This window comes from Myotis myotis, unplaced genomic scaffold, assembly GCF_014108235.1.
Source record: "Myotis myotis isolate mMyoMyo1 unplaced genomic scaffold, mMyoMyo1.p scaffold_m19_p_6, whole genome shotgun sequence".
Taxonomy (NCBI): Eukaryota; Metazoa; Chordata; class Mammalia; order Chiroptera; family Vespertilionidae; genus Myotis; species Myotis myotis.
In genome coordinates, this window is record NW_023416368.1 from 90,180,430 (window position 1) to 90,201,556 (window position 21,127).

Consider the following 21,127-nt stretch of genomic DNA (forward strand, 5'->3'; position numbering starts at 1 on the left):
GTGAATGTTACATGAATAGGGAAGGGGAGGGTATGGGTGTTAGAGGGTGGATAGACTGGAGGGATGTTGGGAAGATCAGGGGACAAGGGGGTGGTGTGGGGCTGGAATTGGTAATGTGGACTAAAATGGCCATTGATTAGCAACAAGACCTTGAGCAAGTCATTTCATTGAAGCCTCAGGTTTCATATCTGAGAATGATGGCACTAATTCCTGACTTAATTACCCCCATCATTGTTGTGGAGACTAAAGTCTATGAGAACCCTGTAAATGTCTACCTAAATATTGTGGTGGTTTATCTTACTATATAGCTTGTTAGATTCCTAGCTCTTCGTTAATTGAGAAAGGGGAAAAGCATCATCTGCAGGTACCAGTAGACGGGAAGTGTGGGTGTGTGTTGCCCTAAATGGAAGGCCAGGGTTGGGGAGGGGGTCATTGGCTTGAGTCAGACATAGGAAGGTCTCCTAGAATTGGCCGCTAACCAGGCCTCCTCCTCCTCTGGTCAGAAGGGTTTGCTTCTCTACTGGCTTCAAACTTGGGATCTGCCAGAATGAGGCAAGGTGCGGTGCTTTCTTAGGTTTGGGGTCCAACTTTAGCTTTCTTTGGACCAAGAACCAATTCTCTGATGCTCATTTTTCTAATCGGACATTTAAGCGAGGACACCACCCCGGCGCAACTCCCTAACGCGCATCCGATCGGGGAAGGCGTACTTCCGCTCCTGGGTAGGAGCCCCACGGCAGGCTCGCGTGGGGGAAGGGAGAGATCGGTGGAGCGGAGGGAGGGACTATATCCGGGAGAGTGGCAGCTTCCGACTAGTGGTCGCGCTTCCGGAGAGGCGCTTCCGGTGGCGGCGGCTGCAGCGGCTGTGGTGGTTCCGGGTGTCTTTGTCCCCCCGGTGTCGCGGCCCTGGCCCGCAGGTGGGTCGGCTGGCCCCCGCCGCCCTTCTGCCTCTTCGCTCCTCCCCCAATCGGGGGGCTGCGAGGGCCGGCAGCGAAGATGCTCGGGCGTGGAAGGGGCTGAGCCCCCCTTGGACTGCAAGTCCCGTCTCCCTGGCAACGGCCTCGGCCCTGGGGGGCGGGCGGGCGGGCGGGAGGAGGAGAAACAGTGCGCCTCAGTCTTTCCACGGTTGCCTGGCTGTGACCCGGCCCGGGAGGTCTGGCCCCAGCGGCCCCCGAGGCAGGAGCCAAGGGCCGGGGAGCGCGGGAGCGGGAGGGCGGGTGCGCAGCCGGATTCGCGGTCAGCCGGGCCACCCCGCTACCTACCAGGCCGGGGGTGGGGGGTGGGGGGGGGTGCAGCGGGCCGGGCTTCCGGGGAGAGGACCCACGCGATCTTCTCTCTAGCGGCCGCCTCCTTCATTTTTCTGGGCCTTGCGTAGAGCATTTTGGCGGATGTATTTGAATGAATGAACGTCTCCGGGCTCTTTCCAGCCCCCAGCCCCCACCCATCTGGGGTGGCGTGGCATAGCGAGAGGAGCGCTAAATGGTCGGGTGACCGGGTGTGAGTCCCTGTTTAATCACTAACGGGTTGTTCGGCCTCGGGCGAGTGTCAGTCTCCGAGCTTCAGTTTGCTCTTTAAGATGGCATGGCAGCAAGACCCGCCGCTGGGTTGTTTGTGAGGGCAAACTGGAACAATGTAATTTCTTCATTTTCTGCTACTCTCTATATTCCCTTCACCCACCATCTCCATTCATTCTCCCTACTCTCCTCAAGATACTTAATTCCTGTTTTGGGGTTGATGGAAAATTCCCCTATGAGCTGCTAATCTATTTCTTTTCTGATTGAAGGTTTTTTCCCCCCCGAGACTCTGAAAGAAGTCAGCAATCCCAATGTCCCAGTTTAAGCGCCAGCGGATCAACCCACTTCCAGGGGGACGTAACTTCTCAGGTGATCGCCTTTATCCCTCCCCGGGCTCACACTGGGAAAGATGCGCGCTGGTCTTTAAAAAGAGGGCTTGTGGGTTTTCCTTGGTGGAGTGCAATTTGCTGCTGATGTTGCCTAGGAAAATAGGCGCTGACCACAGTGGCTGCCAGTGAAACCCCGTGGAAGCGTTGCTTGGAGCCACTTTGCCTTTTGAGTTTGCCGTGTCTTCTAGTTTAGCGATGTTCAGCCGGGTGCTGCATGTTCCTCATGTTGTGGTGACCCCCAACCATAAAATTATTTTCGTTGGTACTTCATAACTGTAATTTTGCTACTGTTATGAATCGTAATGTAAATATCTGATATGCGGGATGTATTTTCATTGTTATAAATTGAACATAATTAAAACATAGTGATTAATCACAAAAACAATATGTAATTATATATGTGTTTTCCGATGGTCTTAGGTGAACCCTGAGAAAAGGCCGTTCGACCCCCAAAGGGGTCATGACCCACAGGTTGAGAACCGCTGCTTTAGATTGTCAAAAAAATGACAACAGCCAACCCATTGTTGTTTGTCAAATTGAAAAAAAAATGACAATAACCATCTGGTGTGAATGAGTAAAAATTATACCTATTTTTGTGTGTCAGATTGACAAAAAAGAAATTTTTTGGTGTGCTGCTGAATTTTAGTAATTAGTTTGTGTGTGTCACGAGATGAAAAATGTTGAAAATCGCTGCCGTAGTTGACTGTAGTGCTGAACGATGGTAGGTGCAGTTCCTGGAGATTGCTTCTCTGTCCCCACAGGCACAGCTTCAACATCTCTTCTGGGTCCTCCTCCTGGTTTGCTCACTCCTCCTGTGGCCACAGACCTGTCCCAAAATGCCAGGCACCTTCAGGTAGGTGGGGCATCCTTTCTAGTGAGTTTTAGGGCTTGGGACCACTCAGCACGCATGGATGCCTGATGCTTCGTTCTTACATCACAGTGTTCATCCTTCCTGACACGCCTGTCCTGGGCCAGTATGGAGGTGACTAGACACCTCTGACTGGGGAATCCTAACTTTTGGCTCTAGGGAAATCTCTAGAGTGCTCCTTGGAATAAAACAACTGGGAGTCCTAGGAGAAGCTTGTGGTGCAAGAATCAGCATCCCCCCTCCCCCCACAGGCAAAAAGATGGACTCTGTCCACCAAACATGTATGCTCCCTTCCCTATGAGTCTTGGTGCAGTATTCTGCTGAGCTGGGTGGGTGTGTGGAGAGAGGAGATGCTAATGGCAGAATGTGGGTAAGTGCGCCCTGTTTGAGCTGCACTCTTCTCTTGCAGGGCGGGGAGAAGCAGCGGGTCTTCACTGGCATTGTCACCAGCTTGCACGACTATTTTGGGGTGGTGGATGAAGAGGTCTTTTTTCAGCTAAGGTGGGTTTGAGGCTGGTCTCTTTTTGGAAATGCTTGTTTGATTCTGTTCTGTCACCTGCTCTTGGGGCTCCTCTAAAGCCATTGCTTTCCTGTGTTGATGAAGGTCTGAGAAATCTTGATGGGCAGGGCTCATTGGGGTAGTTAGGGTGGCTTGGCCAGGGTCTCCTGACTAGGCTTATGTGCTGGCAGTGTGGTGAAGGGCCGGCTGCCCCAGCTGGGTGAGAAGGTGCTGGTGAAGGCTGCATACAACCCAGGTCAGGCAGTGCCTTGGAATGCTGTCAAGGTGCAAACGCTCTCCAATCAGGTATTTCTCTCTCCTGGTCACATGCATTGGAAAGGGGAGGGAGGGAAGCCCCTGGGTCCTGACAGCTGGGCACGAGCTTTACTTTTGTTGAGAGGATGGGCACGTCAGCTATGGGATGCCCTGAATTTCCTGGTTACTGCCCTGCAGCCCCTACTGAAGTCCCCAGCACCTCCACTTCTACATGTGGCAGCCCTGGGCCAGAAGCAAGGGATTCTGGGAGCTCAGCCCCAGCTGATCTTCCAGCCTCATCGGATTCCCCCACTCTTTCCTCAAAAGCGTGAGTACCAGTGGCATGGATGTTGGGGTGTCGCTTTATGGGATACTCTGGATGAATGGACTTGTAACTGTCAGGTTGCTGCTCTGTGAATAGAAGTGGGTACTTCTGTGCACTGAGAGAAAGGGACAGGGGAGTTGGGTATTTAGAGTTTTGGAGTCACCAGCCATTTCCTCTCTGCAGCTCTGAGTCTCTTCCAAACATCCCACACACTTCATCTGAGCCACCTGAACAGATTTCCTGCTCGGGGCCCTCATGGCCGATTGGATCAGGGCCGAAGGTAAGAGGATGTTCAATCAGAAAAAAGTATTTTATTTCCTTTATTTGCCTCTAGGAGCACCGCCCCTTTCTTTGCCACCTGCTGACACTAACATTCTCTTCCTGCAGCTAGATCCTAGTTCCTTTACCCTGAAGTAGGCAGTCACGTGAGGTATATACAAATATTGGAATTTTATAAACTGGTTCAGTAAGCAGGGATCTGATGTAGTTCACCTTTCAAAATAATCATATTGAATTTTTTCTTAATATGTAATTTTCCCTTTTATTTCTAGTCCCTAAGATTGAGATACTAAGAATCAAAACTATCAAGAGGCCCTGGCCAGGTAGCTCATTTGGTTAGAGGGTTGTCCCGATATGCCAAGGTTGTGGGTGCAATCCTTGGTCAGGGCACATAAGGCAGCCAACCAATGAATGCATAAATAAGTTGAACACAAATCAATGTTTTTTCTTTCTTCCCTGTATTTGTCTTTGTCTCTAAAAACAAAACAACTTTCAGGAAAATGGTACTTGTCCCCCAAAAAGTAACTTTGTAGAATATGTTTTAAATTCTTAGTATAGAACATTTCTTCATATACATTGTATACATCAGTGCGGGGTTAGAGTGTGCATGTTGCACTCTGCCTAGAAGGCTAGGCCTGTGCCTGGGACAGGCACACAGTGTCTTGGCCTGTGGGGAGCAGGCATGGTGGATTTGGGCCTATGGGGCCTCCTGGGCCACCCTGTATCATCTGTGAGCATCGGGGACTGCCAAGAGCATGCCACCTGTCCTCTCTGGCTCACATTCCTTATCTTGCCTTATTCTCTCCTATAGGGTTTTGCTTATATCCCTGGGAGTTAAGCTCTAGACTAGTTTGCTTAAGACTGTCCTATTTCCATCTGTTGGTCTTATCTTAACTTTTATTGTATAAGCATAGTAAACAGAAGAGGACGATGAACTCTCATATATCCATCACCCAGCTTTGAGTATCAACATCTGCTATTCTTTTTTTTTTTTTTTTTTTCTCTACCTCTCTCTACTCCCTGCCTCATACTTGATGTTTTAAAGGTAAAATTTGTATAGGTTAAAATGCACAAATCTTAACCGGACAATTTTTTGTTTGTTTGTTTGTTTGTTTTAAAATATATTTTATTGATTTTTTTACAGAGAGGAAGGGAGAGAGATAGAGAGTTAGAAACATTGATGAGAGAGAAACATCGATCAGCTGCCTTCTGCACACTCCCTACTGGGGATGTGCCCACAACCAAGGTACATGCCCTTGACTGGAATCGAACCTGGGACCTTTCAGTCCGCAGGCTGACGCTCTATCCACTGAGCCAAACCGGTTTCGGCTTAACTGGACAATTTTGACAAGTGGAAAATCCCATGTAACCCTCACTCCTATTAAGATGTAGAGCCCTAGCCAGTTTGGCTCAGTGGATGGAGCATCCCGGGTTCAATTCTGGTTGAGGGGCATGTGCCTCCATTGCAGGCTTGGTCTCCAGCCCTGGTTGGGGCATGTGCAGGAGGCAACCAGTTGATGTGTTTTTCTCACATTGATGTTTTTCTCTCTCTCTCTGCCTCTACTGCTCCCTTCCATTCTCTAAAAATCAATGGAAAAGTATCCTTGAGTGAGGATTAATAACAACAAAAAAAGGTGTAGAATATTTCCATTACTTCAGAATATACTCTCATGTTCTTGTTCTCTTTTGAAGTGAGAACTATACTAAGACGGAAACCCCTGATCCCAGATGCCAGTAAATCATTACATGGTCAAGGCCGAGAATGCAGTCCAAAGTCAACACTTAAAAGGTTCATGGAGTAACTCCGAAAGCTTAGGCAGTGATGCGGCTAGTCTCTGTGCTGCAGCGAGTGTGTGCTCCCTTCAGCTAGGTCGTGAGTTCTAACTAGGGGGTCGCTTTGATGGCCCAGGATTGTTTCCAGTGTCTTCACTCCTTTGAAACACATTGTCCCGTTCTCAAGTCACTGATACGTGTTTTGCATGCTCCCACATCTCGCATCTGGTGCATCTTCCCGGTCAGTTTCTAAGGACTTTCCACCTCTCATATTCCATGAATTTATTAAGGCTTCATTACAAAATCACAGTAACTGTGCTCAGGGGATGATGTAACCTGGATGGAAATGAGTGGCTGCTGTGAACTCCCTGCTTTGGTTCAGGTTCAGCCTTTCTCTACAGTCGGTTGCGTTTGCTTGGCCTGGATATGTCAAGCTCAGTGCGAGGCCTATGTTCCGTTACTTTGGCTATAATGCTTCAGCGCCGGCTTCTAGAGAAAGGAGAGATGTTACTGTCAGTCGGTAACAGGATCTGCCGAGTAGGGAAGGGGGAGTAAGAATTAGGCCATTCTAGGGGGAATAGCAGTTTATAAAGGAGCAGCGTTTTGGCTGGAAGCCAAGTTTTATTTTGAATTTTAGGCTTTGGGATGCAGGGATCAGTGTCTCCTGCTGAGGTCACTGAGATGCCTCCCACTGGCACTACTACCTTGTAACCTGTTCCTGACAAGTCACAATAGGAGTGGAAACTGGCTGTGGAAGTCACAGGATTCAGTGGAACATCTGGCTTAACTATAGGTTGGCAGCATTTACAGAAGAGTTCACTCCGGTCACAAACCAGCTGAGAGAGCTGTCTGATGAGTGGGGAGCGGTTCTTCTGTTAGAAACATGGAAGCACTGACATCCCATTAGAGGAGGATTAGAAGGCAGCTTTTGGATGGAGATGCAAATGAACAGGGAAATGACCCAGCTGACACAGAGAAAAGACGAAACACTGGTCCTGCTGGGGTGGCTCAGTGGATGAGTGGCGACTTATGCACCAGGAGGTTACAGGTCAATCCCTGGTCAGGGCACACGCCTGGGTTGCAGGCTCCATCCCCAGTGGGGGCGTGCAGGAGGCGGTCTATCAGAGATCCTCTCTCATCATCGATGTTTCTACCTCTCCCTCTCCCTTCCTCTCTGGAATCAATAAAAATATGTTAAAAAATAATAGTTAAAAAAAAGAAAAACGTTGTGTTAAATATAACAACTTAGCTCCTGGGGTGTAATGACTAGGTAAATTTTCTTTTGTTTTTAAAATTAAATTTATTGGGGTGACATTGGTTAATAGAATCATATAGGCTTCAGGTATAGATTTTGTTACAAGGTCTTTATGTTGCGCTGTGTCTACCACCCAGAGTCAAATCACCTTTCATCATCATATATTAGGCCCCCTTTACTCTACCCTCCCTGACATGGGGGTCTTCCTGTTAATCTGGCATTTTATATTGTTCTAAAGTTTTTTTCGGATCTACTGGTTTTATTTATTGCACCCAAACAGTGATACAATGATGAGTAATTTATTACATGAATGTATAGAGTAATGCATGCTGTTATATTAAGTTAAAAACCTTGCTTTTATTTTTTTATTTTTTGGTTAAACTTCACCAGAGGATATTTTTTCCACTAATATTTAGAGAGAGAGAAAGAGTGGAAGGGAGGGGGAGAGACACACAGAAACATCGATGTGAGAGAGATACATTGATATGTCGCCTTCTGCATGTGCCCAACTGGGGCTGGGGATCGAGCCTGCAACTGAGGTTCCGGCCCTTGACTGGAATCGAACCTGAGAACTTTCAGTCTGTGGGCCGATGCTCTAACCACTGAGCAACCAGCTAGGACTCTCCTTCCCTTTAAAGGTAACCATTTTTTTTTTTTTTCTTAAATGTATTTTATTGATTTTTTACAGAGAGGAAGGGAGAGAGACAGAGAATTAGAAACATCGATGAGAGAGAAACATCGATCAGCTGCCTCCTGCACATCTCCTACTGGAGATGTGCCCGCAAGCCAGGTACATGCCCTTGACTGGAATCGAACCTGGGACCCTTCAGTCCGCAGGCCGATGCTCTATCCACTGAGCCAAACCGGTTTCGGCTAGAAAATAATTTTGAAGAGAAAAATTACTGCCAGTTTCCCCCCATATTCTTTTCTAGTCTTTATATATATATATTCATACATTCTATAATTTTAATCTTAGAGTTCAAGTTATTTTTATAGATTCTTACTAAACATTTTTCCATGTGATCCTCATGATTGTTTTAATGGCTGCATGATTATTATTTTTTAAATATATTTTTTATTGATTTCAGAGAGGAAGGGAGAGGGAGAGAGAGATAGAAACATCAATGATGAGAGAGAATCATTGATCGTCTGCCTCCTGCACGCCCCTCACTGGGGACTGAGCCTGCAACCCAGGCCCTTGACTGGAATCGAACCTGGGACCCTTCAGTCTGCAGGCTGATGCTCTGTCCACCGAGCCAAACCCACTAGGGCGCTGCGTGATTATTTTACTTATTTACGATAAAAATCCAGACATTGCTGGATGTGAATGTGGTTTTCTTACTCTCAGCTTGCTTTTTTATCCCTTTTATATATAACCTTTTTTCTTCTTTTGAACTAACTTCCTTGGGGTAAATTTTCCAGAGTGGGATTACTGGATCATAGTGTCTTATGACTTTAATATGTATTCCCAAAGCTTCATTATGAAAACTGTATCATTTATTTATCTTTTAAAAAAATATGGTTTTATTGATTTCAGAGGAAGGGAGAAGGAGAGAGAGATAGGATCATTGATCGACTGCCTCCTGCACTCCCCCCATTGGGGATCGAGCCAGCAGTCTGGGTATATGCCTTGACCGGGAATTGAACCATGACCTCCTGGTTCATAGAGTGATGCTCAACCACTGAACCACACCAGCCGAGCTATTGCTTTTAATAAAACTTACTTTATAGAACTCTTAGCATGGTTACCATATGTCTTTTGTTAAAAATCAGCCCTGGCTGGTGGTGTTCAGTAGTTAGAGTTTGGCCTGTATACCCAAGGGTTGTGGGTTTGATCCCTGCCCGGTTGGGGTGCATACAGGAGGCAACCAATTGATGTGTGTCTCTCACATTGATATTTCTGCCCCCCACCCCCCACTCTTTAAAAAAAAATCAATGAAAAGATATCCTCGGGTGAGGATTAACAACAACAAAAGAATAATAATCAATTAAAGTCTTTTCTGCTCATAACTATAATTTATAAAGTTCTGAAAGTATTTAAAAATTATTCGTAAGTTTTAGTCAGAGGCAACTACCATTAATATTTTCTTTCTTTTCAGTCTTTTAAAGCTTTTTTTACACAGTTGAGGTACTACTGTATATACAGTGTTATATACCATTCTTTTGGCTTAACATGAATGGTTATTAAAAGCATCTAAATATCCATTTTCATATCTTTATAACAATCTGTTATATGGCTGTCAGCACGGCTTCTTTATCCATTTCTTTAACATTGGGGAGTCAGATCATTTCCAGTTCTTTTTAGGCCAGTGTGTGTTGAATCATAAGTAACAGTGGTTTCTTCCTTCTGGTGATGGCTCAACCTCCAGCGATGACTATGACTCCAAGAAACGCAAACAGCGGGCTGGTGGAGAGCCTTGGGGTGCTAAGAAACCAAGGCATGACTTGCCTCCTTACCGAGTCCATCTCACTCCCTATACTGTGGACAGGTGAGTGGCAAGGCTGGGTGGGGGTGGGGGTGCAGTTTGCAGCTGGTAACAGAGTCTTGTGTAAATGAGATACAGTCTTTGTGAGAGTTTATGTGTGTGAGTGTGTGTTCTTATGACCTTTTGTTTTTTAATGTGACAAATTTTTTACTTTGAAATCTCAGATTTTGACCAGCAGAGCACCACTGACATGGGTGCCCTGATAAACTTTTTTTGATCACCAGAAATGATTATGCCAGTCTGTAGCAGTTATAATGCAGGTAGAAGCTGCAGCTCATAGGAACGCTGGGACTGGTTTCTGCATTGTTTTCTAAGTGCTGCAGCATGTAGCCTGCAAGCTGACGTCTCACTCGCAGGAACTGACAGAGTTCCATTTGAGTGCCTGCCGCTGCTGGAGTCGTCCAGTTCTCCATCACGAAGGACTTGGGTGTTGAGGAGAATATGAACCACCATGTCTTCCTGTGCTCTGACAGAACCTCAGACACGTGGCCTTCTGGCCAAGCATCTGTATTGTTGGAGCCATCATTGTGGCCCTGGGGGTTGCAGCTTCCTATGAGTTTGTGTGGCTGAACCAAGAAAGAAGGCATACACAGATTTCCACAGAAATTATGATTCCATGACAGATACTGAGGAGAGAGGAAGGCTGGTGTCTTTTATTTTTATTTTTTAATGTATTTTATTGCTTTTTTACAGAGAGGAAGGGAGAGAGATAGAGAGTTAGAAACATTGATGAGAGAGAAACATCGATCAGCTGCCTCCTGCACACTTCCCACTGGGGATGTGCCCGCAACCAAGGTACATGCCCTTGACTGGAATCGAACCTGGGACCTTTCTGTCCGCAGGCCGACACTCTATCCACTGAGCCAAACCGGTTACGGCAAGGCTGGTGTCCTTTAGAGTGCAAAGTGATCTTGGAATGTAAAGAATTTTTTAGGAAGTTTGTCACTGACCTGTGTTCCTGAACTATGAAACATGGATATTTGAGCTAAGGAATAGTTTCTCTCGACAAATAAAACGGTTAAGAAATACTGCGGACAGTAAGTCTTTGCTCAGTTATTTATATTTTTTTTAAAATATATTTTATTGATTTTTTACAGAGAGGAAGGGAGAGAGACAGAGAGTTAGAAACATCGATGAGAGAGAAACATCGATCAGCTGCCTCCTGCACATCTCCTACTGGGGATATGCCCGCAACCCAGGTACATGCCCTTGACCGGAATCAAACCTGGGACCCTTCAGTCCTCAGGCCGACGCTCTATCCACTGAGCCACACCGGTTTCGGCTCAGTTATTCTTAATAATGTAATTTTGGGCACTTGCATCAGAATTGGTTAGGGATTTTAACTGTTTATGAACCTTACTAAGATAATCTGAGTATTAATATTTTAGGGGGGGGAAAAGAAACTGACTTAAGAGGTAGATGAGCGACTCCAGGTTCCATCTAGCTGTGGAGAGGCAGGGCTCCAGCTACGGTATTAGATACACCCCCAAAGCAAAGTCCACTGGAAGCCCAGCGGAGGCCAGGGGCAGGTCCTGGCACCTCCTCAGGTGGGAGAGGAGGACTGTCCCTCTCTTCCGGTGTCACTGTTCCTCTCCCCTGGCCTAGGCAGGGCCTCTTGTTCTCCATGCTGATCCACATGGTCCCATCTCAGAAGACACCGATTTCCATGTCACATCAAGTCAGAACATGATTGCTAACTGTTAGACACACACACTATTTTTTTTAAAAAATTGAGGCCTATTGTACATAGTGTTTGGTACTTTGCTTTTTCATTTAATTTCACTAAAATCTTAGAATTTATTCCATATTAATGTTTATTAGCTTGAGCTCATTCTTTTTAGCAATTATATGGTATTCCACTGAATGGTTGGACTACCATTTATTTAACCAGCTCTCTCCCCATTTTTAGTCTTATCCTAAATATTGTTGTAATAAACATCCTTCTGCATGCATCCATGTGGACAGGTGCAAGCATTTTACTGAGATCAGCTCCTAGAAATGGAGTGGCTGACCGAAAGGGTCTGATTTTGAACTTTGATGGCTATTGCCCATTCTTTTATTTTTATTTTTTAGTGAGAGAGGAAGAGAGAATTGCTCATTCTTTTAAAGAGGTCATACCAGTTTACGTTCTCACCATTGGGGCATGAATTACTTGTTTCCCCAGTCCTCTGCCAACACTGCCTTATCAAACTTTTTTATCTTTATCAGTCTGATGGGTGAAAAGTGATATCTGATTTGCATTTCTTTAATTATAAGTGAGATTGAGCATATTTATATGGGCTTTTAAGTCTCATTTCTGTTGCTGTCACTTTTCCCAGTATTCTCTTAGATTTGTGTGAACTTTTGGTTAGTGATTTTTTGGTTCCTTTTATGTTAAGCAGTGACTCTTTTCTCTGTTATGTATTGCAAATGTTTTCCTCTCCAGTTTAACTATTTTGCCTTTAGAGGTTGTAACATTTTTGGTGGTTAAATTGGATCCATTTTTCCCCTAGATGTGTCTTATTTAGAAGTTCTTTCCCAGATTATATAAAATAACTTGCCCTCTTATTTTTCAAATCTTTTACCGTTCAATTTAAAAGATAACTTAGTCTTGGCTTCTTCCTACAGCCCCACCTGTGACTTCCTAGAACTCCAGCGCCGTTACCGCAGCCTCCTGGTCCCCTCAGATTTTCTGGCTGTGCATCTGAGCTGGCTGTCAGCCTTCCCTCTGAGCCAGCCCTTTTCCCTCCACCACCCGAGCCGTATCCAGGTATCTTCTGCGAAGGAGCCAGCTCCAGACACTGGTGCTGAGCCAGTCCCTGCAGACAGTGACCCCGCGTACAGTTCCAAGGTAAGTTGGCTGGGGTCCTGCCGCTTGCTCCCATTGTTGGAGGCTGAGAAAGCTGAGTGTCCTTCCCGCTACCCTCCTCAGGTACTGCTGCTCTCTTCCCCGGGATTGGAGGAACTGTTTCGTTGTTGCATGCTCTTTGTGGATGACATGGCTGAGCCAAGGGAGGCACCAGAACACCCTCTGAAGCAGATTAAGGTGAGAGCTGGAGTCCCTTAGGCAAGACGCATTCATTGGTAACGTCCAGTCCGTGTCACGTTTTCAGCAGCTCAGCTCCTATTCATGAACTCCTAAAAGCAAGGCTTTTCAGAGCTGAAACACCTCTGGTTTTACCAGGAGCATAGCACTGCTCAGAGCTGTTACTGTCAGAGCGTTACGTGGCTGGTCGTGTTCATGGGTGGAGAAGCCACCCCCCACTGTCCTGTGGACTCTGCCACATCCTGCTGCCTGCATCCCCAGCGGTGGCAGGCTGCCTTCCAGTGGGAGACCCAGGTAATTGTTTTTTCGTTTCTTAGCCCTGATCTCGTTTTGCAGTTTTTGCTGGGCCGGAAAGAAGAGGAGGCAGTGCTGGTTGGGGGCGAGTGGTCTCCTTCCCTGGATGGCCTCGACCCCAAGGGCGACCCACAGGTGCTAGTCCGCACCGCCATCCGCTGTGCACAGGCCCAGACCGGCATTGACTTGAGTGCCTGCACCAAGTGGTGAGTGGCTGCCCGCGGGCCGGCTATTGGCGAGTGGAGTTGGCGACTGTTTGGGCCAAGCTTCTGCACCTTTCTGACCTGTTAGCTCTCCCTTGTTCCCTAGTCCCAGCTCATTGCTCTCTCCAGCTTTCACAAATGGCCGCCTGGATCATGAGCATCACTAGGGATGTGAATGTGGGAGGGCAGCTAACCTCTCCCCCAGCAACCTTCAGTGCCCCTTCTTGTTGCCTTAGCACCTTGGAAAGTAAATGTCTGCTTCTTTGTGTTTCCCATTGACTAACCATTTCTTGAGGACCTGTCTGTATCTTTTATTTTTGAACGTTCAAAGCTTGGCTCGCAGTGTGTGCTCACTAAATGTTGATTGGAAACTGAAGCACTTGCTTGCAGATGTCTTGGGTCACTACTTCGTTTTCCCTTTGCTGTGAGCAGGTGGCGCTTTGCTGAGTTTCAGTACCTGCAGCCAGGACCCCCGAAGCGGCTCCAGACCGTGGTGGTGTACCTGCCGGATGTCTGGACCATCATGCCTACTTTGGAAGAGTGGGAGGCCCTGTGCCAGCAGAAAGCTGCAGAGGCAGCTCCCCTGGCCCAGGAGGTGCCCGTGGTAAGACAGAGCCTTACTAACAGGTGGGGAGAATAGGTGCCCTGACCTAAGCCCAGGTGGTCACAGCTCTTGGCTTTTATCACAGGAAACAGAGCCTACAGAACAGGCAAGTGAGGCATCGGAGCAAGGAGCGGACACCAAACAGAATGCAGAGAACCCGGAGGCCACCACACAGCAGGAAGTGGACACTGACCTCCCAGAGGCCCCTCCACCCCCTCTGGAACCCGCTGTCATGGCACGCCCCGGCTGCGTAAACCTCTCCCTCCATGGCATTGTGGAGGACCGGAGGCCCAAGGAAAGGATCTCTTTTGAGGTGCGTGTAAGAGTCTGGGAGGCTGTGGGGTAGGGTGTATGGGTGTGTGGCGGGGCTTGGGACAGTCCCTTTTTCCTGATGCCCATGGGCCTCTTTCACCAGGTGATGGTGTTGGCTGAGCTGTTTCTGGAGATGCTGCAGAGGGACTTTGGCTATAGGATTTATAAGATGCTGCTGAGCCTTCCTGAAAAGGTCGTGGCCCCACCTGAACCTGAGAAGGAGGAGGTGGCCAAGGAGGAAGAAGTGGTCAAGGAGGAGGTGGCCAAGGAGTCCAAGGAGGAGGTACAGAGTGAGGGCACAGCTGCTGAGTCAGACACCCCACCGGTGAGTACTTCTGCCCCCTGCGCGGGCACTGGGGCTACACATAGTAACGTTGAACAGAACTCGAGTGCTGCGTGGTACCAGGTGCTATTCTGAGCACGTACGGTCTCTCAGAACCCCTCTCACTCATGTGCTGAGCCTGGTGTGTAATGGGCGCAGGGTGCTCGGCCCTCGGCCAGGGAGTGCTGTGCTGCTGTGTCTGGAGGGAAGCGGGCGCAGGAGGGAAGGGAAGTGTGGTTGCTGGCAGCACAGGGAGCTCAGTGAAGGAGAGTGCTCTGAGGGGCTCAGGGCTGTGGTTAGCCAGAACACTGCATTCTCTTAGCCCTTCTAAAGCATTTGGGGCTTCTCACCCAACTAAACGGTCTCAGGTCAACATAATTTTTTACGGGCTGCACTGGACTCCTGGGGAGAATCCCCGGTGTCTGGAAAGTGCCCCGGTCTGCTCTGGACCCGTGTAATGAAATACTTTACATGACGTGGTGCACACAGAGCCCTTAACAGTGCCTGGAGGGGGCTGACACTCAGTGTTAGCCATTGTCATTGCTAGTAATTACAGGGGACAGTCCTCCTCATCTCGGTCTGCTTTCCTTAGAAGGAAGATGGGGTTCTGCCCAAACCCCCATCTTCTGGAGGAGAGGAAGAAGAGAAACCCCGGGCTGAGGCGTCGGAGGACCTCTGTGAGATGGCCCTGGACCCAGAGCTGCTGCTGCTGCGGGACGATGGGGAGGAGGAGTTCGGTGAGCGCAGGGGGTGGGAGCACGCGGGCGGCTGCGGGTGGCTCTAGTGTTCTCCCGTTGGGACTGGAGCCGGTGTGGCCATGTGGTCACTGCTCCAAGCTCATGCCAGGCCTTCTGTAGCAGGAGCCAAGCTGGAGGATTCCGAGGTCCGTTCTGTTGCCTCCAACCAGTCAGAGATGGAGTTCTCTTCCCTTCAGGACATGGTAAGACCAGTGTTCTGCCCCTCCGGCCTCAGTGACACTCAGCAAGGCCTGAGCCCGTCCTTGGGAGCTGTACTTCTACAAATGACTTCCATTGTTTGTTGACCAGACATGTGGTTCTTGGCTCATGGAACAGCACCTCTGTAGGACCCAGGGGACACTTCAGCGTCTGTCAGGGGGAACAGGAGGGGCAGCTGGTGTAGAAGCACACACGGGGTTCCTGTGTGGGACAGCCCCAGGGCCAGAAATGCCCTGGAGGCCTTGGGTTAGAGGCTCAGGGTCAGGTCTCCAGCCGGAAGGTGCACCTGGTGGGACTGTCAGCCAGGCCACTCAGCTGTAAAAGGGCGATTAGCCAGAGAGAATGATGTGTAACCCCGTTCATCCTCATTTCCTCTTGCAGCCCAAGGAGCTGGACCCCTCTGCTGTGCTCCCTTTGGACTGTCTTCTTGCGTTTGTCTTCTTTGATGCCAACTGGTGTGGCTACTTGCACCGTCGAGACTTGGAGAGGATCCTGCTTACCCTTGGGCTCCGGCTCAGTGCAGAGCAGGTGCCTTCTCTCGCGTCCCCCTTGGTCCTTTCTGAGGTGGCCTCACCTGACGTAATGTGCACAGGCACGCACCTAAACTGCGGGGGACTTGGGATGCTCCAGTTCTAGGTTTTTTCACATCCCGGGGAGGGCTTGCACCTTCTCATCAGAGGGGATCTGGGTGTGTATTTTCTGCAGGCCAAACAGCTGGTCAGCAGGGTGGTGACCCAGAACATTTGCCAGTACCGCAGCCTTCAGTACAGCCGCTCCGAGGGCACGGACAGCGGGCTTCCTGAGGAGGTGCTCTTTGGTGTGTACCGGTGCTCTGCAGCCTTCGGTGGGGAATGGGCAGGGCAGGGCAGGCTGCTTTCTCCTCCCGAGACCCGACCCTTACCTCTTCCCATGGCCCTTCTAGGAAACCTGGACCTGCTACCTCCTTCTGGGAAAAGCGCAAAGCCAGTAGCTGCCCCTCTGGAACACAAGGGCCTGGTGTCCCACAACGGCAGCCTGATCAATGTGGGGAACCTGTTGCAACGTGCGGAGCAGCAGGACAGTGGGCGGCTCTACCTGGAGAACAAGATTCACACACTGGAACTGAAGCTAGGTGAGTGGCTGATGGGGCCTGCCGATGGCCGTGCAGATGGGTACACGGAGACCGAGGGGAACCCACTCCTTAGGCTGCAGGCCTCTTGCCCTGAGCTCCGATCCTTAACTTAGCCCCAGGCTTTCTGGTGTGTTTCTCACCAGAGGAGAGCCATCACCGTTTCTCAGCCACTGAAGTAACAAACAAGACGCTGGCAGCTGACATGCAGGAGCTGCGCACCCGGCTGGCTGAGGCCGAGGACACGGCCCGCACAGCTGAGCGGCAGAAGAACCAGCTTCAGCGGCTGCTGCATGACTTCCGGAGGCGCTTGACCCCCCTGCAGCTGGAGATGCAGCGAATGGTTGAAAAAGTGAGCCTGTAGGAGAGCTGGCTTAGTTGGGAGGCTTAGTCAAGATGATGCCAAGACAACAGCCCCTTGGTCCACCTTGCCTTCTCCCCCATCCACCAGTTTCTTAGGGAATCTGTCAGCCAGCAGCTTGCAAAGTTGAGTCCCCAAGAGGAAGTGGGTAGCAGTCCTTTCTCCTTGGGTCCTAATTCTCGTGCCATCTGTTGCAAACAGGCTGACAGCTGGGTAGAGAAGGAGGAGCCAGCACCTAGCAACTGAGGGCTTGACGCAGGAGCTGCCATCCTGCGAGGTCAGCGATGGAGCTGCTCAAGTTAGAGCCCTTTGGTTCCAGAGAGGAGCTGAGCAGGACCTGGGAGCAGGCGGGCAGCTGACCCGTGCTCAGCCCGTGGAGGGGAGCTCAGGCCGTCAGGTGGGGTCTGCCTGTGCTATGTGGACGGACGAGTGAGGAACCGGTTCCACTTACAACTAAATCCAACACTTGCACCCCTCGAATGTCATTTTGCCCTCCACCTTGGGGTTTCTCCTGGGGCCCTTTAGTCTTGTGCTTTCTCCTGTCCTCTTCCAGTTTAGAGTAAGACAGGGGAGGAAAAGGCTCTTTGACTATGTCATAAGGTCTGATGCCAATAAATGAAGAAACAGACGTGGAGTCTGGCTGGGGTAAGCGCCCCTTCCTTTGAATGGCACAGATCCTGCTGGTCACAGGCACAGGTTCCTGGGGGATGAGTGTCCTGGGGCCTGTGGAGGAAGGGAGTCAGTGCCAGCCAGCTCGCTGTTGGGCTGTCGGCCAGTGAGCACTGTTCCAGCCCCCCGGACTTGCCAGCAGGAACCAGCACTTCTGCCCCCGGCTCCCTGTGTTCAGAATGTGGTATTGGCTCTGGCCCAGCCTTTTTCCCGTTCCCCATGAGTCTCACCTCTTTCCGTAATCCGTGGTTTCAGTTTGACTTTGTATATAAAGTTGTTTTTGTTTTTTTTTTTTGCTTTTGTTTTTTAAATAAACCAAAGTAAAAACAAACCAAGTGTCCCCATAGCTTTTCCCTTCTTCCAGGCCAGCTGTGCTCCCACCCCTCCTCCTGGCCCTCAGCCCAGCCTCTGCTGGACAGAGGTGTAGTCGCCTCCAGAAGGTGGGTGGGCAGCAGGGAGAGCGAGCCCCCCTTGCGCTCAGTGGCTGCTGGCTGGTCAGGAGAAAGGATGCTGTGTGGGTATTGCCAGCTCAGCAGGGGGCAGCATTGCCCTGAAAAAAAAAATACCCGGGGTGGCTCTCCTCCTTTCCTTAGTTACAGCACAAAAACATTTTATTGAAAACTTTACTGGAAAAAAAATTCCAAATATTCAGGTGAGAGACAAACCCACTGTTGTTGCTTTGAGGCCTGTGGATTGGACATTTACAGGAGTTGAATCCATTTCCTAGAGAACCTACAAGACGGGATCTTCCCTGCACTTGACCAAAAGGACAAAAGCCAGCCTTTGTCGTGCTGGGAGCCTAGAGTGAGGGGCCTGTCAAGGCTGGGGGACCACAGCACTCATTTTCAGGACAGTGTTGTGGGCCTCTCCCAGGAGAGGAGAGAAGTAGGAGGGCAGCAGGGTGGGTGGTGCCCAGGACGGTCTTTTGGAGGTAGATGTGATCCCAGCCATGCCCACAAGGCGGAGCCCGCTGGTGAGCTGGCGGAGCCCATGTCCCCTGCATGCGGGCAGCCTGCTCTGGCCCTGGACCAGGAGGCACTTTGGACGGTTCTTCTGGAAGTAAGAAAGCCTCTTGGGTTTTAGAGGCTGCTTACCTGTCTGCAGGCTCCTGCTATGGGTGGGGAGACAGCAGCCTGCTTAGGGCTCCAGGCGCCAGGCTCATTCCAAAGGGCTGGTGAGGTAGGGTAGGGGCCTTCTCCCAGGGATGGCCTTGCGCTGGCCGATGCCTGAGCCTAAGCTTGAAAAGGGCAGAGACTAGGGAAGCCAACTTGTGTTCCAGGGGTGTCCCGAGGGGCGGGGCTCAGTCATCAGCCACAATAGAGAGGGCTCTGAGCTCGCTCAGTTTAGCTTCATTCTCCCGCTCCCGCTGCTCATCAGGGTGGCCAGGCTGGTCAAGCTGTTGGGTCAGGTCTCCGAAGATCTTATGCATTTCAGAGTAGTAGACAACCTGAGTGGGAGACAGGAGGTCAGCAGGGGCTGGACTCGGCACCAAGCCCCCACAGCACTGTACCCTCTGGGCTGGTTCCTATTCCCTTGACTGCTGCCCTTCCCCTCAGCCCATCTCTCTCAACTGCACAGCAACCAGGGAGGCGTGAGCCACTGCCGGAAGCCCTTTAGGACCGTCCACTGCCTGGGGTGGCAATAAGTCAAAGGCGAGGGAAGCAATAGATCCTCGGGGAGGCGGGAGGTGGAGGTGGGGGGCTCTGCCCCTCTCTCCAAGCAGCACAGGGGGTGTGTGTGTTCTGAGTGGTGGAGGAGGACAGCACAGTCCAGGCTGGGGCTGGGGAAAGCCGGAAGGCCCTTGGCAGGTCCTGGGAGACCAGGGAGTTGGGCACTGTGACGAGGGGCTCACTGCTGGACAGAAGCTAGGAGCTGGAGGCTTTTGTTCATGGAGAGGGCATGGCAGGCTCCCAAAGCCCTGAGAATTGGTCTTTAGAAGGTGAGAATGGTGACGCCTCCTCAGCCTTCTGTTCCTTCCCAACTCCTCTCATTGATAATCATGCCTAAGGTGCTCGGCCCAGGGCCCAGGCCAGGCTGTTTCCACATTCCCTTCTAGGTAGGCCCCAGTGTGGGACGGGAAGCTTACAGGAATGGGGGGGGGGGGGGGGGAATGTGAGGAGTGGGGACCCACCAGCAACTCAAATAAATGGCTGAGGGCTGCTTAGACCCAGGGCCTAAGCAGGCCCAGGATGGGCTTTTCCAGGGGAGGGGGCAGGAGCCATTTTTGCCTCAGTCTCCACCTCGTGACAAATGAAAAGTATTCCCATGAACGTATTCCACACTATTCAAAACCCTTACATTTTATCCAGCTCCAAGTTGTCTTTGGGGAAAAGAAACTATTGCTTTAGAAACTTGCAGTGCTGTTGCTGGCAAGGCGCCAGGCTGGGTGGCAGGTTTGGTGCCAGGGCCCTGGTTGAGCTGCTTCTAAGAAAGTGTCTCCCACAGCCAGATCTGAGGGGAGCGAAATTAAGGCCCTCACCTCCGCTGTCACCTCAGGGGACAGGAGCCTGGGCTAGTGCTGGGGAGCATGGGGGATGCCCCCTTCCCCAGAGCAGCACTGCGTGGCTGAGTCACCAGGAATGCGCACTTCTCCAGTGACTAATGGCAGTGTAGTCTCGGGAGGGGGAAGCTGGTACCAAGCAGGCAGCAACACCCCCGCCACCCGCTGCCTAGTGACAGGGCATCCTGAGCTCCTGAACTGCTCCATCTGGGCACGCCACAGCCTCACATCCTGGAGCGTCCTCCCCGAGCAATGGGACGGAGGAGGTAGGGTAGGCGCCGGGGCTGGAACAGGCGGTGATGCAGCAGGACGGAGGGCGGGCAGGAGGGAAGACACAGGGTCCTTAAGTACATTCCTCCAGGCCCAGGACGAAGCTGCTGGAAGGAAGCCCTCACCTACTGAGGCAGTGCTCTGGGGCAAGTGTGGGCACCCCCACTCCCTTGTGCTCGCTAGTTTTCTGCCTCATTTTCCCCTAGCAACCAAGGACATGGTCACTAACAAGTCCCAGCTCCAAAATCAATCCTGCTCAGGGTTGTGACCCCAGTGCCAGTCCCATGGGTTTGGTGTTCTCCAAAGATGGCAGGTAACTGAGAGAGGAGTCAGGCTTTTTCTTGGGCACCTGTGATTGTGGACTCTGCAAGGAATGACACTGTCCACTGGAGGGCGCCAAATACCCAGGCCAAGAGCAGAAGTGAGCTGGAGGCAGATGGGGAGGGCTGATCCTTCTGCTTTGTTACCTGGTGGGGAAGGTGGGAAGGTGGAAGGATGCTGAACATCTGGAGTCAGCTGGGGGTCCCATGTGGAAAAGACCCCTTGGCTTTAGAACCTCCACCTTTTGGTCTTTTACAGATGGGGTACTAATCCCTGCAAATGGCCTGAAGGATGGGAGGCGAAGGGGCAAGGAGGGCAGCAGCTACACCCATCACACACTCTGTATCCCACCATGAGTAGCGGGAGACACAGGGTTGGCCCATGGCGACCCTCTAACTGCTTAGCCCAGTGCTCCGCTGTGCACCTCCACCCACACCCAGCCTGCCCTTCCTGCTGGCAGGTGCACCACGGCCAGTGCCCCGCGCGTGGCTCGCCCAGGGTTCACCATGCTCCGTGGTCTCCTGCCAAAGGAAGAGTAACTA

General features: G+C 50.6%; 2 protein-coding genes across 12 annotated transcripts in view; one reads left to right on the forward strand and one right to left on the reverse strand.

Annotated features, from left to right (window-relative positions):
* Positions 1-133: 133 nt before the first annotated feature.
* Positions 134-17,825, forward strand: CCAR2 (cell cycle and apoptosis regulator 2). Of its 4 annotated transcripts, none has more exons than XM_036313585.1 (21): positions 134-914; positions 1,781-1,880; positions 2,662-2,753; positions 3,178-3,269; positions 3,459-3,573; positions 3,721-3,850; positions 4,031-4,127; positions 9,524-9,643; positions 12,248-12,470; positions 12,552-12,665; positions 13,002-13,165; positions 13,595-13,766; positions 13,852-14,079; positions 14,182-14,403; positions 14,993-15,137; positions 15,261-15,340; positions 15,738-15,884; positions 16,062-16,173; positions 16,279-16,467; positions 16,611-16,816; positions 17,027-17,825. In XM_036313585.1, the coding sequence occupies exons 2-21, from the start codon at positions 1,823-1,825 to the stop codon at positions 17,069-17,071; spliced, it is 2,751 nt and encodes a 916-aa protein (XP_036169478.1). In that variant the 5' UTR covers positions 134-914; positions 1,781-1,822; the 3' UTR covers positions 17,072-17,825. The 4 variants fall into 4 exon arrangements, with proteins under 4 accessions (XP_036169478.1, XP_036169479.1, XP_036169477.1 ...); XM_036313584.1 differs by having other exon boundaries at positions 135-914; positions 13,595-13,763; positions 15,258-15,340; XM_036313583.1 differs by having other exon boundaries at positions 137-914; positions 15,258-15,340.
* Positions 17,826-18,075: 250 nt separating this feature from the next.
* The window catches only part of BIN3 (bridging integrator 3), a 41,494-nt gene continuing 38,442 nt past the window's right edge, over positions 18,076-21,127 (reverse strand). For 7 of the 8 annotated variants that reach the window (XM_036313604.1, XM_036313609.1, XM_036313608.1 and 4 more), the window contains one exon: positions 18,076-18,941. In XM_036313604.1, coding sequence (XP_036169497.1) covers positions 18,795-18,941 — 147 coding nt within the window. In that variant the 3' untranslated portion in view covers positions 18,076-18,794. Of the gene's footprint in view, positions 18,942-20,613; positions 20,732-21,127 lie in introns of all 8 variants that reach the window. The other variant, XM_036313602.1, reaches the window with a different exon arrangement.